Consider the following 16943-nt stretch of genomic DNA (forward strand, 5'->3'; position numbering starts at 1 on the left):
ATTCATTTCAAGTGGTTCAATTTCAGCAACTCACCAAAGTATTTTCTGCATATCGGTGTGGTTGTGGTTTAGGGTTAGCATCCAAGTTGCTTTATCCTGTGAGGTACCTCTAAACCTGAGTACCTTTAGTACTCCTACACTCTTTTGCACTTCATTTACTGTAAAACAGATTCAGATTTAGATGTATGTTTGCACTGTTGCACCTCAGGTCTGACAGTAAGACATTTTCAATCCTCTGTATGTCCTGCATAATCTTAGCCTTACATTAAAATATACAGTTTTGGCTTTTGAAAACTGTGCTCCAAAGTCCAGGCACAAAGACAAAATCCTGCAACTCTAAGACATCAGAAACTCATTTAACTGTCTCCAAAAACAGAATTTTATTGATCCTTTAAATTTAGGAGCTCGGGCTATGCTAGAGGAGGGTAGGTAGTGTTAAATTCAGACCTCAGTGTTAAATCCATTTAGAAACTTGTGGAGTCTATAATGCACTTTATTTATTTTTTAATTCAGGCTCCATAATTAAAAATTAAACAATTTAACATGAACATCAGTGTTAGGACAGTGATGGACCTGAACAGAACTGTCAACACCTTTGCTTATCTGCAAATTATACAACCCGAAAGAAAGACTCTGGACATTTGGAATTTCTTTCATAAATTCCTGAAAACTTTCCAAAAGCATCCGTTTAATGTAATATGAGCAGCTGAATATAAAGTTCCCTTGTGAAAAATTCAGAGTGGAATTTGAACCACATAAATTCATGCAGGTAGTGTTCAAGGCTGTGAAACAAAACCGACAAATAAACATTCAGTTGCTTAAAAAAATGTAAACCATTTCAACCTTTCTGTGTTAAAAAAAATGTGCTCACTCCTTTAGAGCTTATTGCTGTGAGTGATGTTAATGAACTCGGGACAGAGATTTAAGACTGGAACAGCTCTCCACCTGCTCAATCACATATATACAATCATATCATGGATATAAAAGCACTGAATCGAACAGGGATAAAGGCAGATTATTTTTCAGTGAGTCTCTGCAGAGAGGTGAAATGTAACACAGCCTCATAAAAGCACAACACACAGGTTACTCAAATCTTTGCTTCCAGCCGCTGACTGCTCAGCGATTCCCTCTGAATCACTGGCCTTAGTGTTTGCCTGTCAAGCACCTGCTGGTGCGCAGTATGCATATTTAATCATTAACAGTAATCCTCTTACCTTTCTACAGTTAAATTTCCAGGCACCAAAACCTACATTGACCCTGAAACCTATGAGGACCCGAACAGGGCTGTCCATCAATTTGCCAAGGAGCTGGATGCCTCTTGCATTAAAATCGAGCGGGTTATTGGAGCAGGTGAGCCCATCCCGTGTCTCTCAGCCTTTTTGTGTTTAGTCCCTCGGTGCTCTCATATATCACACTGACAACTAAATATTTACACCTTGAACAGGGACACAGCTTTATGCATCATGTATTGATGGAGCAACTGCAAAGAGGGAAAAAGTTAATTGCAATTAATGTGTGGGCTACATCTGGTAGAGGCAATCACTGAGAATACCCACAGCTGAAAAACTGCTGCCACATGGGTTTTACAGAGGCGGTCAATGACAGTATGTATGCATCTCTAGCATGTCTTATTATAGGTCTGGGTTACATTCCCCTGGGTATAACAAGGTGTCACACTCAAATTGGTATTCCAGCTCTGCACAGCTGCTTTGTCTCAAAATACACTAATAAATTTGTCATAGTGAAGTGCTTCTGTTTTTGTTTTTTTTAATCTGCTCGCCTCCTCACTCATCAAAAGTTTCACCTCACACAGGAGAGTTTGGGGAGGTGTGCAGCGGCCGACTGAAGCTGCCTGGAAAACGGGACGTGTCGGTTGCCATCAAAACACTAAAAGTGGGCTACACTGAGAAGCAGAGGCGGGACTTCCTGTGCGAAGCCAGCATTATGGGACAATTTGACCATCCTAATGTTGTCCATCTGGAGGGAGTCGTGACAAGAGGTAAACACAGTATTCAAAACTCAGTGAACTGAATACGTGAAGTAGTTCGGACTTGTTGTAAGATCTGTATCATTGGAGTATGTTTAGTTTTGTGAGGCAAATGCGCCTCAGTTAGAGTGACATTATATCAGGTTGAATTAGACACACTCCCCATTTAACATTTTCTCATTTAGATGCAGTAATAAAAGGAGCAGATGGTAAGATTTAATTAAAAGCAATGAAATGTATAGCTAAAAATAACTTGGAAGCAGTTTGAGCATTGCCATTTATTAGGGAACATTTTGTGAGCAAATAAAATTTAGGTAATAATTAATAATCTCCGTTCTTGGCCATCTTTTTTCTTCTCTAGGAAAACCAGTCATGATTGTCATTGAGTACATGGAGAACGGCTCATTAGATGCTTTCCTCAGGGTGAGTACAACCTTCGGAGTGCAGGAGGCTTCGAGCGGCATCTTTTGTAACTTTTCCTTTCCGTTTGCTGGAAAGTGTCTCAGAGAGTCGAGAGTCTGCAGCAGGATTTGTGTGCTGCATAAATATCATAAATCTTGTGCCGAAGCTGCGGCAGTGCTGTGACCTACATTTTCATCATGGTCAGTGAAAATGGCTGACCTGTCTGTGTTTCACTGTGCTGTGCAGAAACATGATGGCCAATTCACAGTCATCCAGTTGGTGGGAATGCTGCGGGGCATCGCAGCGGGAATGAGATACCTTGCTGATATGGGATACGTCCATCGAGATCTGGCTGCACGGAATATCCTTGTCAACAGCAATCTCGTATGTAAAGTGTCTGACTTCGGCCTGTCAAGGGTGATAGACGACGATCCCGAGGCTGTCTACACAACAACTGTGAGTCAATTAAAGCACTCGTTCTCCCTGTCTGAATTCTCTAATCAAATCACTGCTGGTGAATGAGAGAGGAAGGAAGAATGAGTAACAAAGTAGTCCACACCACTTTTAATAACTGTATTTGACCACAACTTTTAGAAGACTTCAAAGCTCTAAGTCCTTAAAATCAATTATTTAGTAATATCTTGGAGTTCAGACTTTTTTTTAAAAAATAAGTGCCATGTTGCAGAATTTTGAAAATTGCCTTTGACTGGTTATGATGTCAGCAGTTCCAAATGTTGTTATTAATGACAAAGGTCGGCAGGCAAATTCACAGCATGGAACAAAGATAATGACCGCCTTAAAGCAAGACAAATATATAAAACAACAGTAAAGTGTACATGGTCACTCTCCCAGTTACTCATTATGATTATGGTGAAGCTGGACTAAGAGTTGAACTGGTAATGCCTTCAAGAAAAAGATAAAATACAAAAACAGTGTCATTTCTTGACAAGGACAAAAAGCTTCATATTTAGGCCGTTCAAGAAGAAAATCTGATCTGGAAACCTGATTGCAACTCAAGTTGTACTAAAAATATCAAGCCAGTATTTTGAGTGTGTAGTCTTTGAGCTGATCTCAGTCCTAAACAAGTAAAACAGTTAAACAGGGAACATAGTTAAAAGTTTGCCTTCAGTTGCTTTAAATTGTAAGAAGTTGTTAATGGATGCACTTTGGTCAAGGTTCTTGGAAGCAAAACAGAAAGTACAGTCAATTATTTACACTAATCTTTATGGCACTGATAAAGGATTTATTAACCATTAAACCCATTACAGTTCATGGACCCTTTATAAAAAGGCTAATTAGAAATCAGTATCAGTCTGTTAAAATGTGTTCTTTTTTGGGTTGTGTATATTTTTGCATATAACAGAAAAACTCTACAGGATATAACAAATTTCTTCTGACTGATCCTGACTTGTGTTTTACTCACTAGGGTGGCAAAATACCCGTCCGGTGGACCGCACCAGAAGCCATCCAGTACCGTAAATTCACTTCTGCGAGTGATGCGTGGAGTTACGGTGTTGTCATGTGGGAGGTTATGTCCTATGGAGAGCGCCCTTACTGGGACATGTCCAACCAAGATGTAAGTTATTTCTGGATATGCAGACATGAAGTGACTGCCTCGCAATCAGAGAAGCCACACGTTTACAAAAAGCCCAAAGATGTAACTAGATATGGAAATTCTTATTTATGGTCAGTAATTTGGGAACATATGCTGAGTTATAGTTTAGGGTAAATGGGAAGGCAGCTAAAATCCACATGCCACCTTAACTCTTAATTTTATTTTTGCAAGAGAAAAACTTCACAACTATAAAAAAAAGAGCTAAATTAAGTGAGTGCAGATTTGATTTATTAAGTTAAATAACACATCCACTGGTTTCAGCACTTCAGTTATTATATTTTGTGTGTGTGTTTTTTTTTAGACAATGAAAAATATATTTCATTTTTGAAAGGTTAGTTGTACAAGCTGGGCATTTTTATTGGCCATTAAATAGACTAAATGATCAATTAATTTCTTATAAAAGTAAATAGTAATATAGTAATGATAGTCATAATTAGTTCTTCTTAGTGTGTAGCAAATAACAAACCAGTATTAAAGGTAGCAGGGCAGTGAAGGCTGCACATTACTTCCAATCAGAATCTCAAGTGAGAACTACTATTTCACATAATTATCTGAAATCAGGCATGAGTTATAAGAATATGAGAATTTCCCCAGAAGTTCCTCCATTAATTATGACTAATAAAGTCCTCACACTAAAACACTGAAAATCACAGAAAAAAATTCTGGTCTGTAATTCTTTTTTTGAGGTTTCTTGCAAGATTCTCATGAGAGCAGCTCAGCGGCGACAGTAACCTTGGGCTTAATTAGTTCAAGAAGTCTTGCTATAATCTTCTGCTTGAATCCATTTGAAGGAGAAACAAGCCTGAAGTGGGACATGCATTGAAATGAAGCCCCGAGAGGGTGGATTTGGTAATGCTATTAATACAAATAACAGGAGTGGAAAACACTTGTCATGCAGAATGCTTTTGATTCAAACATCTTTAAAGGTTTATAATGACTTATGGTAATGGGAACCAATGTGACTAGCAGTGTTGAACCAATTACACTACAAACAAGTCAGCAATGACTGCAAAGCCATTTGGCTTTGCTCGGATTTTAAAGAACTGCTGAAAAAATGTAAATGCCAACTGCATGTTTGAAAGTACTGTAACTTTTATGAAAACAGCTGTATTCTGTTTTCAGCGATGCTTGGGTAGCTTTCTCAAATATGACATCATAAACCCGATGACCTTTCTACTCAGATTGAATGCATTCTGGGAATGTAATGTAAAGATGCTGCAGATCTACATCCACCAGACTGCCAGTGACCTGTTTAGAGTTAAGTGTAGGTGTTACACCTTTAAGAATGACACAGTGGTCCATCCTGTGGGTAGCATATTTAATGTTTTTTTTTTCCTGTGAACAACAGAACAGGATACGACAGCTCAGCGTCTGTGTTAATTGGCATAACTTCACACTGATATCAGATCCAGAGCATCTTACTCTGCTGATGCATAGATAATTCAAAAACATAACACAAATTATAAGAAAACAGTCAAATTACAAATACAAAATTATCACATGAAAATCCTCTTCTTCACCTTTACCATTTCTTCTGTTCCACTCATTTGTTCCCTTATAACAGTCTTAAATACAACCTTTTATTTTCAAAACATCACCGAACATGCACGTTGAGAATTCCCTTTCTGTGCTTCTGTTTTGGCCGATATGCAGGAACCTGCATCCTGTCTCTCTGACCTAATAATTGGTCAGAACCGCCATGAGCTCGAGCTGTACTGCAGCTCATAATTGCCCTCAGCCTCCCCCAATCATGCACAGCACCCTCTGTCGACCAGACACTTCACCCAAGTAAAACATAACCATGACAGCTACACAGTGGACACAGTTGCATAGAAGTACTGAGAAATCTTCAACATGTTTTAAAAGAAAGTTCTTAGCTGACTTTTTAAATGGGGGGGACTCATTTTCCTATTGCTTTCCCAATGGCCTTGGAACACATAGTGCTACATAGGTGAAGTGTTAGGCTCACATCTACTTATTTGCATGGAATTTTTAACTGTTTCGTATACTCAGTGTCAAAATGCAAGCAAGAGAAGTGTAATATCTTCTAGTTTCTGAAGCTGTGGCTAAAATGCAACCAACCCTAACCCCCTGGTTTACAACTAATCTGACTCATGCAGCAGAGACAGGTAATCAGGGTTCATTCTTTTGTACCCTTCCTGCAGCCTCACCATCAAGTAAATTGTAAGTCCTCCTCGGGACTCCTGATATTGGCCACACTTTTCTTCCTCAAAGAACATATTTTTTTTTTTTTTGTTTGATTTGTTTTGCTTAAATCTCACTCTTCTCATTACAAATGTTGCAAATTGCTATGATGATTGACTCACCCACAGATCTCTGAGTGCTGTTGCTTTCTTTCCTGCCAACTCCCACAGAGAAAGTCCAACAGTGCCAGATCATTTGAAGCTGGTCCTTATTCTCTTGACACATTTTGATTGATGGTGAAAGGCGAGTGAGCTTTGGCCTTAAGATTCCTATATGACTTCCAGTTTTAGCACCCACAGTATCATAGCTAAATATGATTAATATTCTGCAGCGCACCAAAGCAGAGGCCTGCAGATTGAACAATCAGATGTTAGAAATGCTAAACAAGATGGCTGGGCATGAAAGTGGGATATGTGGTGTTTTGACCGTCTGCTGCTTGACAGACATCAATGTCAGAAATTTTTGCACTTTGTCAAGATGTCAGCAAACATCCTCCAGGGATACAGGAAGAACATTATTTGCATTTTTCCCAACAGTTTCAGTGTTTTGACACTCTTTCCCTCAATGACTCATTCTTTTCAGAGCAGTCCTGACAGGAATAGCTGATGAATATATGCAAAAACATACACAGCTCAACACATTAAAGGAAGGAGAGCTCAGGGCTCAAATCAGTGTTCATGCTGCACCTATAGTTTTCACAGCACTGGCTTTTAATTAACTCTGTACTAAACTGCATGCATGATATTGAGTGACTATGGATTAGGTCTGCAGAAGGATTTTTTTCCTATGTATTAGAGTTGTATAAGAGGTTTTTGTTTAAATATATGAAGAATGTAGGAACAACGTACCTGGACTGAAACACAAAATATACTAAATATTCACATCATAACATGAAGCTTGACCTTCCAGTGTCTGAAAGATAGATCCATCTTCTTCTGCTTATCCAATTCAGCTTCACGGGGGCCTGGAGCCTATCCCAGCTGCCATAGGGCAAGAGGTGGGGTACACCCTCGGCAGGTCACCAGTCTGTTGCTGGGCTAACACAGACAGACAGCAATTCACACTCATTCAGACTTATGGGGAATTTAGAATCACCAGTTAACCTAACCCCACTAACTGCATGTCTTTGGACTGTGGGAGGAGGCCAGAATACCCAGAGAGAACCCACACAGACACAGGAGAACATTAAACTCCACACAGAAAGATCCCGGCCAGATGGTGGGGTCCCTTTTTGCTATGAGGCAGCAGTGCTAACCAGCACCGCCGTGCTACCCCTGCCTTAAAGATTATCACTAAATTATCAAATTTAATTCTAAAACTCCTATTTGGCTGGTAAAAAGTGACAGGGATTGTTGAAATATGATCCCAACTACCAAAGAGTTGGTTAAAAAGTCTACCTGCAGTGTTTAGCTCTAAGAGGAAATCGCTTTCCCACGGAGATCATTTTCAGGATAGGGAGGAAGCAAATAAAAGCATGAGTACATTCAATAAAAGAAAAAGGTCTGATTTTGATAACGCTCCTAAGCTGAATAGCATTATCAAAAAAAAAAAGAAAACAAACAAACTCCTGAAATGAATCCAAACCCAATCTGTGTGTCCTTGGCTTATACAATAAATAGTATTATTCACTGCTGGTGTCATTCTCTCTCCAGATCTCAATTCAAACTGGTGACATAAATAATGTCATTCATAAAAGCAATGAAAGCAACTGTGACTAAGATAAGGCCAGGTTTCTTTGTTAAGGAATTTAGTAGTACACTTACATAAAGTCATGAATGGAAGACATAAGAGACAGACTGAAATAAGCCTGGTTTTGCTGGATGCTTTAGAGGCCAAGCTATCCTGGCCCCTAGAATAAGTTGCATTCTCTTAATAATACACAAATCTCTTTTCACTTATGTAGCACCTTTGATAAAAATCTCGTAGGTCTAGAACAGTGGTTCGCAAAGTGTGGGCTGCGGCCCCCTGGTGGGCTGTGACGGTAATTTTTTTTTTTTTTTTTTTTTTTCAAACCCTTATTTTACCAGTTAATGTTTGAGATGTTTGAGATCCAGCTCTCATTTACAAACATGAAATTACTCAGAAGTATGCATCGTTACCCATTTACATAAATGTATTTATTTATATAAAAAATGAATAGGTAATAGGAGGTGTTTAGTTTGTGATAGAACTCATTACTCTGCCCTAAATTTACTGCTCTTGTATTAAAGTTTGTGTCCCAGTGGCAAGTGAGTCACTTCATATTGGCTTCAGCACTTTATATATGACGGGGTAGAATTAGCAATTTATAGCCAACAGCCTGTGTTGTTTACGTTTTTTTAAATCAAATTTTCAAGGAAATACATCCCTTTCTCGTGTATTTTGATGAGAGTGAAGACAGGCTTCTAGAGGAGGGCCCCATGGGATTTTCTGGTTTTTAAGGGGGCTGCATCACTCTTGACTTTGGGAACCACTGCTCTAGAAAATGCCCACTGCTTTAAAAAATATCTCTGCCCCCAGTTTGCAGTGCGTTTTTCTATAATATTTTGACATCATTATATGTCCTTCAGTGCACATATCAAACAAATATGTAGGACTGCTTTCTTGCTCTAGCACAATATTTCTAAAATTAGAAACATCCTGGCTCAGAGTGATACTGAAAAACTAGTTCATGCATTTATTACTTCTAGGCTGGACTATTGTAATTCATTATTATCAGGCTGTCCTAAAAGCTTGCTGAAAAGTCTTCAGCTGATCCAAAATGCTGCAGCTAGAGTACTGACAGGGACTAGAAAGAGAGAGCAGATTTCTCCCATATTGGCTTCTCTTCATTGGCTCCCTGTTAAATGTAGAATAGAATTTAAAATTGTCCTCACATACAAGGTCTTGAATAATCAGGCCCCATCTTATCTCAAAGACCTTATAGTACCATATCACCCCAATAGAGCCAGAGCCTTCAGCTTTCAGGCCCCTCTTCTGTGGAGCTCACAGTTTGGATTTGGGAGACAGACACCCTCTGTATTTTTAAGATTAGACTTAAAATTCTCCTTTTTGATAAACCTTATAGTTAGGGCTGGATCAGTTGACTCTGAACCATCCCTTAGTTATGCTGCAATAGGACTAGGCTGCTGGGGGCTTCCCATGATGCACCTGAGTGTTTCTTCTTCACACACACCCCTTTTGACTCTGTGTTTATACACCACTCTGCAATTAATCGTTACTTATTATTAATCTCTTACTCTCTTCCACAGGGTGTATTTTGTCCTGTTTCTCTCCCCTCACCCCCAACCAGCTGTGGCAGATGACTGCCCCTCCCTGAGCCTGGTTCTGCTGGAGGTTTCTTCCTGTTAAAAGGGAGTTTTTCCTTCCCACTGTTGCCAAGTGCTGCTCATAGGGGATCTCTGGTTGTTGGGCTTTTCTGTATTATTGTAGGGCCTTTACCTTACAATATAAAGCACTTGAGGCAGCTGATGTTGTGATTTGGTGCTATCTAAATAAAATTGAATTGAATTGAACTGATACTAAAGGCTTTGGAGTTTGGATGATACCAAAGGCTGATGCTAATTCCTTCATCTGCTTTGCATTTTCCAGGTCATAAAGGCAATAGAGGAAGGATACCGTCTTCCAGCTCCCATGGACTGTCCACCAGGCTTACATCAGCTAATGCTGGACTGCTGGCAGAAAGACCGGGCAGAACGCCCCAAATTTGACCAGATAGTTGGCATCCTCGATAAGATGATACGCAACCCTAACACACTGAAAACCCCAGTCGGAACGTGTACAAGGTATGGAAATAAGACCCCTGATGAATTATTTTTAAATGTAGGTTTCACACAGTATAGAATTTCAACTTATCACATTGGTAGATGATCCAAAGTGTCCAGTGGATGATTTAGCCTCTCGAGTTCAAAGTTAAAAGATAAATCCAGGAGGATCAATAGCTCAAAGCAGCTTCCATGCCTTTATGGTCAAAAGCAGGGCTTTTAAATCAATCTCTATAATGAGTTTCTAGTACTTTGGAGTGCAGTGGGAACTCCAGAGCTCACTCTGACGTTTGTCAAATGAATTCTACTCACAGTCAGAACATGCTTTCCACTGTGAGATGAGGCTTAAAGGTTATAACTGGTTAAAAATCATTTTCTATATAGAGACTGTATGGGGTATGTTTTTGGGAATGAATTCAGATCAAAAAGATATTGACAAAAACATTTTTCAGAAGCAGAGGATGACATGCAGCATCTATTTGTGATATTCTTATTGACTGAAGCCTCCAATCAGCAATTTTTTTTTTCCCCTTCTTATAATTTGCCACACTGCTGGATGCCTTTGGTTGCCGCTTTGTCTCATCTCTTGTTTGATTGTGTTTTCAGCCCAACATTTCCTTTTTACATAACCATTTTTCTGTGCTCATCCCGCAGACCAATTAGCCCACTGTTAGATCAGAGCACACCAGACTTCACTGCTTTCCGCTCAGTGGGAGAGTGGCTGGAAGCCATCAAGATGGAGCGATACAGAGACAACTTCACAGCAGCTGGCTACAGTTCCTTGGAATCTGTGGCCAGGATGTCAATCGAGTGAGTGGATAGGAAACCCTCAGGGGTTTAAGCATTAGTAGAGAACATTAAAATTAACTATGCTTAGTCTGTGCTCTCATCTACACTTCCCTTACTTCCGTTCGTTCTTGAGCAAAAACTTCAGCTGTATTCAAAAGTAGAATTGTTGGTAGAATGCCATTGTATGAAGGTTTTGTGAGTTTCTGAAACTTACCATAAACTTTCTAATAATCCAAGCTGGAGGAGGAACTGGGTCTGTTTTTGAACCACATCATTTTAGGAATCAGCCTACTTATTGATTTGCTTCTGTTTAATTTACCTTTTCTTGTGAACTCAACACTGCCTTCAACACAATATTAGGCAGGTGGTCATAATGTTATGCTTAATCGGTGTGTATAGTTGGATGGTAACAAAGAGAGGGAAGGTAGTCAAAATTGAGGGGATTGCACTACCAGAAGGTAATTTTGCCAAAATTGTACCACTGGCAGATAGAGCAAGTGGCTCACATAAGAAAAAAAAATCCTACGAATGGCTGTACAAAGCTGGACTGAAAGACAGCACAGAGGCACTAATCATGGCAGCACAGGAACAAGCTCTGAGCACAAGATCGATAAATAGTGGGGTCTACCACACCAGGCAAGACCCTGGGCACAGGCTGTGCAGAGATGCTCCTGAGACAATCCAGCACATAACAGCAGGGTGTAAGATGCTAGCAGGCAGGGCATACATGGAACGCCATAACCAAGTGGCTGGCATAGTATACAGGAACATCTCTGCCTGGAAGTCCCGAGGTCAAAATGGGATACACCCCCAAAAGTGGTTGAGAATGACCAAGTTAAGATCCTATGAGACCAGATACAGATGGAGAAGCTGTTGATGACGAACCAACCGGACATAGTGGTGGACAAGCAGAGGACGAAGGACATAGTGAGCTGAGAAATACCAAGGGCTGAGAGAAGAGCTAAAGAGGATGTGAAACGTGAAGGCAACAGTGCTTCCTGTGGTAATCAGAACACTCAGGGCTGTGACCCCAAGTCAACTGCAAGAGGTCAAGGAACAAAGAACACAAGAAACAAGTTCCAAGCTCCCTGTCCAGAAGACTACAGTACTAGGAACAGCTAACATGCTGCGCAGGACCTTCAAGCTCCCAGGCCTCTGTTTGGAGGACAAAATAAAGACCACCCATAGGACGAGTGGGGAATATATGGCTATGAAAAGTTATAGGAGTACAGCTTCAGAGTATAGCTTCAAGTCAGTTAAACCTCTGGGATATTGATCTGGTCAGTTAAGTAGCAGAGAGGGTTGTTAATCAGTTTAAGCTGTTTATGCACAGCTGACAGGTGCACGGAAGGAAGTGATACCATTGACTGACTCCCATGCTCACGTGACCTAAATCCAATAGAACACCTCTGGGGTTATTATGTTTTGGGCCATATGCTGGCAGGTTGCACCTCAGACTGTCCAGATCTGGGAGGAGATCCCCCTCATTTGTCATGTCATTAGGAGCATGCCCTAATGAGATGTCAGACATGCACACAAACATGTGGGTTCCATACAGACTACTAAGTACCATTTTGAGTTGCTGCAATGCAATTAATGAATGCATATTAGTCTTTAGTTTTCAACATATGTGTTACCATCCCCATAAAACACACGAGTTAAAAAGGAAAAACAAACTTTCCAAACTTCCCAAAGAAATCAAGCCTCAGACTGCTTCAAATGATGTTTTGGTATATTATCCTTGATCCTTGTGAATTTTTTTTAATTTAGATTCATAAACAAGCTGCTATATTCACAATATTGAAAAAAGCTGACTATTTCTTCTTCTGTCTTCCAGGGACGTGATGAGCTTGGGGATCACTCTGGTGGGACATCAGAAAAAGATCATGAGTAGCATACAGACTATGAGAGCCCAGATGCTGCACCTCCATGGCACGGGTGTCCAGGTGTGACAAACTCTGATGGGCTGCCTTCAGAGAGGTCGAACAAAAATGAGCTTGGGGCATAAATGGAATAACTGTCAAAGTAAACAGACATATGTGATGTCTGACTCTTCTGGCTGTGCCTGGAGTGAAATCATTCCTTTGTTTCTCAGTGAAGGATTGTGGTCCACCTCTTTAAAGGGCACTAAAGAGAGGAAAAGCGCAAAAAAGAAACAGCAACAAAAAAGAAACTACCTGGATGAGACAAATTTATATTTCCCTTCTTTTTCAAGCTAAACCACATATCAAACAACATATTGAAAAGGAGTTTGCCGCTTAAGTTTCTTTAACTTAATGATTTATGTGAACACATTGTCTGGATTTCCTTTAAAAGAACTAAAGCAGTGATTTTACTTGTTTCTTTTTTTTTATTTGTTAATTTCCTTTGTGTCTGCCACAGTGACACGTTTTGGCACATATAAAAGTTCTTTTTCCTCTTCTCTTTGGATGTGACAACAGGGTAACTCTTTAATCCAAACACAGAGGGAACTTTTTAGGTGCACATTTAAAGGTACTTTTTGTGCTGGACTGTTTGCAATGACTCTCGTTTTTCTTCATGTGCTGTTGAAGTGAAAACATTATCTTCACGCTTGTTTGCAGCCTGTTGGAGTGGGCTTTTGACGTGGTTTCAAATTTTCAACATTTTTTTTTTTTTTTAATCAAAGAATTTTATGATGAGTGCAACACCGATGGAGCTGCAGGAGGCAAACTCTTCTTCGATTCACCAGAATTGTTATTATTATTATTGTTTTTTAATCAGAGTAGCAATATCCTTCATCTGAGTGTTCACTATGGGAAACAGAGTTTCACTTGGTTGTTGAGTACAATGTGTCAGCACAGTTGAAAGATTGTATTGACGTTGCAGCCATGCTTTGCCATCATTTTGCCTCAAATGTTTTACACAGTGGTTGTTTTGATGAATTGTTTCAAGACATGACGAGACGTAATACTGCCTTAAAATGTGTTTAGATTAAGTATTGCCACTATTTTAGGCACTTCAGTGGCAGTGCTTTCTGTGGCTCATTTCAATGGTGTAAAGTTCCTTTTTTTTTTTTCTTCATTGTAGCGTGATGTCTTTTTATCTTGAACTTGAACTGGTGTGCACAGACTCTGTTTTATGCCACAAGTGACAGTCAGTGAAGAAGAGTTGGACTAAAAAGAGCAATAATTACTAGGTAAAAATTGTCCTCGACAGACTTTTTAAGGTGCTAGATGAAATGGAAAGGATGCGGGTGCTGTTCAGAGACAAAACCTTTGGAAAGATTCAGTCACCGCCGGAAAAGGAAAGGAATGTACCTCTTTGACCTAAGTGTTGCGTAAAAATACCATGCCAAGTCATCAAATGAAACAATAATGTATTTTGCTGTAATGATATGTTAAACATTTGGTGAGACTCTAAAGTGGCATGGAAATGTTGACTTGAGTGACTGCAGAGATAAAAGAGGCACCATCTAAAACACTAGAAAGGTGCCAATTAGCCATGCTGACATAATTTTCTGACACATTGCCCCCCCTTCCCCACCTCCCTCCACCCAAAAGAAAAAAAAAATCAAAGAGCCCCTTCTGGGTCTAGGTATGAAAATGTCACACTAAACCATGGAGCTAGTATCAGACACGGACTATGTTGTTAAATCCCTCCGTCCCGGTACTGCAGGCAGCCGTGCAGCTCCCTTGTTTATTCATGCGTCTCTGCTGCTCATCCCTCACAGGCACAGATGTGACAGAACATGCATTAAAGTGTTTCTTAAAATTGCTCCTCTTTTCTTCCGTACAGCTTTGTATGGAGAACAGAGAAGAAGGGGCTGTGCCGAGGATGTGCTAAAAGTCAATCAACCTATTTGGTGCCATCTGTCTCCACTTCAAAAACAAACAAACAAACAAAAAAATTCCCAAAAAGGAAAACTTTCCATGTTGAGTTTGTTTTTACTGCAGTGTCCTTTGTAAAGGGTGGTGTTCACAGAAGAAAAGCATTAAAACGTCTCTCGCTGCTGCTGTAACATGAGACATAAATCTTTGTTTTCAAAGCTGTAGTCATTTTCTCATCACAGAAAAAGTATAACCATCAGGACTCAACCTTGAGCTCACTAACAGGCAGTAAAACCATCTGAAGCTTCATTTAACATAAAAAAAAGACTTCTTGTACTTTCTGTTTTGACCTTTCATCCACACTAAGACAGTGATTGAAATTGGTGCAAAAATCTGGCAACAACAACAAAGAAATCTAGTCTCTCTAATCTAGTCTCTCTAAAGGGTGAGATATAGCCTGACAGTAGATACAAATTCACAACTGCATAGATAGACATGGTCAGGTAGTCATAGGTTTAGAGCTTCATAAAGACTGCAACAAATTTTATGTTCTTTTTGTGTTTGTTTACTTTCTCAACTATTTGTTGTATTGCCACCTGTTAGAAAAATGAGTTAGCCTGGCATGCTAAAACCGTGATTGTGTGGATGTAAAATTCCTTCAGAACGGCGGAAAACTCAATTTGAAAAACGTGGATTAGTCCTTAAATGAACAACATTAGCTGGCTTATCGTGGATGCGTTGCTTAAATCCATTTTCACTGTGGGATTCACCTTGGGATGAGACACCCAAAATTAGCCCCGACCAGCCCTCCATATCACACACGCCCTCCCTTTATCCATACAGCAGACCTCAGCAATTGGGCCTTGGCCAGACCTTTGAATTGAATACTGGCATAAAGTCATTCAGTCAGCACAAAACTCCCCAGTTTACAGGCAGCACTCTGTTTCTCACCATCAACTCCCTGCTCTGATTTTCAAACTGGACCTCTGGAGGATGCCCCTCACACCTCTGTCCCTTTTTTTTTTTCTGTGCTGGGGAGATAGTAGTTTGAGCCAAACTGAGATTAAGGCCAGGATGCAATCGATACAATGTTTCAGTTTGATTTATGCTGAACTTCAGGTTGCTCAACTCTGGAAAAAAAAAAGTTTTGTTGTGACTCTGTTTCAGGAAAAAAGATTTTAAAATATAAAAAGGCAAAAAAAAAAAAAAAAAGGAACCTACAGGATGTAGACTGCTGGCTGGAATTTAGGAATAGCAGATAGAGTACAAACTTATTTTTTAAATCTTGTGGTTCAGCAGTTGGAAATTAGTTTCTCCACTTTGGCAGGTGGTGGATAATTCCAAAGAGTGCAGCACTATCAGTTGTTTCAGAACGAGCCGGGATATTAGGGGATCTTTGTATATGTTCTAATTGTAAAACTTGTACATTTTATTTATATTGTTTTTGTTTTTTTACACATATTACTCAGTAGAGAGCTCTGAATACATTGAAAATGCACTATATTTTTCTATTTCACAGATGAACTATTGTCACCCACAAGATTTCAGTTGTACATAATTTTTTCATTTAGGACCAAAGACAGCTGATAGGATTCCCATCTTTCCTTTGACTGTTTTGATTTTGCCTTCTAGTTTATTGTACAGTAATACAAATTGTTGATCCATTATTTATTTTTCTGTGATGAGAGTACTGAGAATATTCACTGGTCAAAAGTATTTTCCTCAAAAACAGAACTGTAAGATCATTTAATTAGACAGTTTCTTGTTACATAGACAATTCTTTTTTGCTTTGTAACCTTTGTAATAGACTGTACATATATTTTTGGAAATATAATACAATCTATATAATTTTCAAGTGTCCTTTGCAGTGTTTTTTGTTTGTTATTGCTGTTTTTTATTTGTTTGTTAATAACATTTAGCATATCCTGCATATCTCGTGTGGTGTTTGTTTTGACATTTTTCATTTTTTGAACGTGAGCTCAGAAGCCTTTTTAATTTTTAGATGCATTTATTCAGCATCATTCTTATCTGTTCAGTCTTCATTTGATGGAAACACCAGGCATTTATTGTCTTGTCTTACTTAAAGAAACTGATACATTTGGTCCAGTCAAACACTGAACAGTGACCTCATCTTAGAGCGGGCCTTGCTGCAGCTCCTGTCTTCGTACTCTGGCTGAGACAAGATGTCTGAGCCTCCCTTCAAGCCAACTTCCTTCAGATGGATTTCCCATCACAAACAAATGTTTTGACTTTGCTTACAGCCAGAAATGACCATATTAGGAATATCTGCTGCCACTGATATAAAATACAGAGCCAAGAGTATGAAAAAAAACAAAACAAAACTCTAAAACAAAGCATTTAGAGCAGTCTGAAGCCTCACATACCCAGTCCTCAATAAGTGAAACCTCGAGGTT

At 39.4% G+C, this 16943-nt stretch overlaps 1 protein-coding gene across 4 annotated transcripts in view; it reads left to right on the plus strand.

Annotated features, from left to right (window-relative positions):
* LOC115774005 (ephrin type-A receptor 7) overlaps nucleotides 1-15741 on the plus strand; it is a 99199-nt gene extending 83458 nt beyond the window's left edge. For 2 of the 4 annotated variants that reach the window (XM_030721002.1, XM_030721004.1), the window contains exons 10-18: nucleotides 1225-1350; nucleotides 1814-1999; nucleotides 2173-2196; nucleotides 2349-2410; nucleotides 2636-2845; nucleotides 3816-3965; nucleotides 9780-9973; nucleotides 10607-10762; nucleotides 12579-15741. In XM_030721002.1, coding sequence (XP_030576862.1) covers nucleotides 1225-1350; nucleotides 1814-1999; nucleotides 2173-2196; nucleotides 2349-2410; nucleotides 2636-2845; nucleotides 3816-3965; nucleotides 9780-9973; nucleotides 10607-10762; nucleotides 12579-12693 — 1223 coding nt within the window. In that variant the 3' untranslated portion in view covers nucleotides 12694-15741. The remainder of the gene's footprint in view (nucleotides 1-1224; nucleotides 1351-1813; nucleotides 2000-2172; nucleotides 2197-2348; nucleotides 2411-2635; nucleotides 2846-3815; nucleotides 3966-9779; nucleotides 9974-10606; nucleotides 10763-12578) is intronic. The other 2 variants (XM_030721003.1, XM_030721005.1) reach the window with 1 other exon arrangement.
* Nucleotides 15742-16943: the final 1202 nt, after the last annotated feature.

Source organism: Archocentrus centrarchus, chromosome 24 (genome assembly GCF_007364275.1).
Source record: "Archocentrus centrarchus isolate MPI-CPG fArcCen1 chromosome 24, fArcCen1, whole genome shotgun sequence".
Classification (NCBI taxonomy): domain Eukaryota; kingdom Metazoa; phylum Chordata; class Actinopteri; order Cichliformes; family Cichlidae; genus Archocentrus; species Archocentrus centrarchus.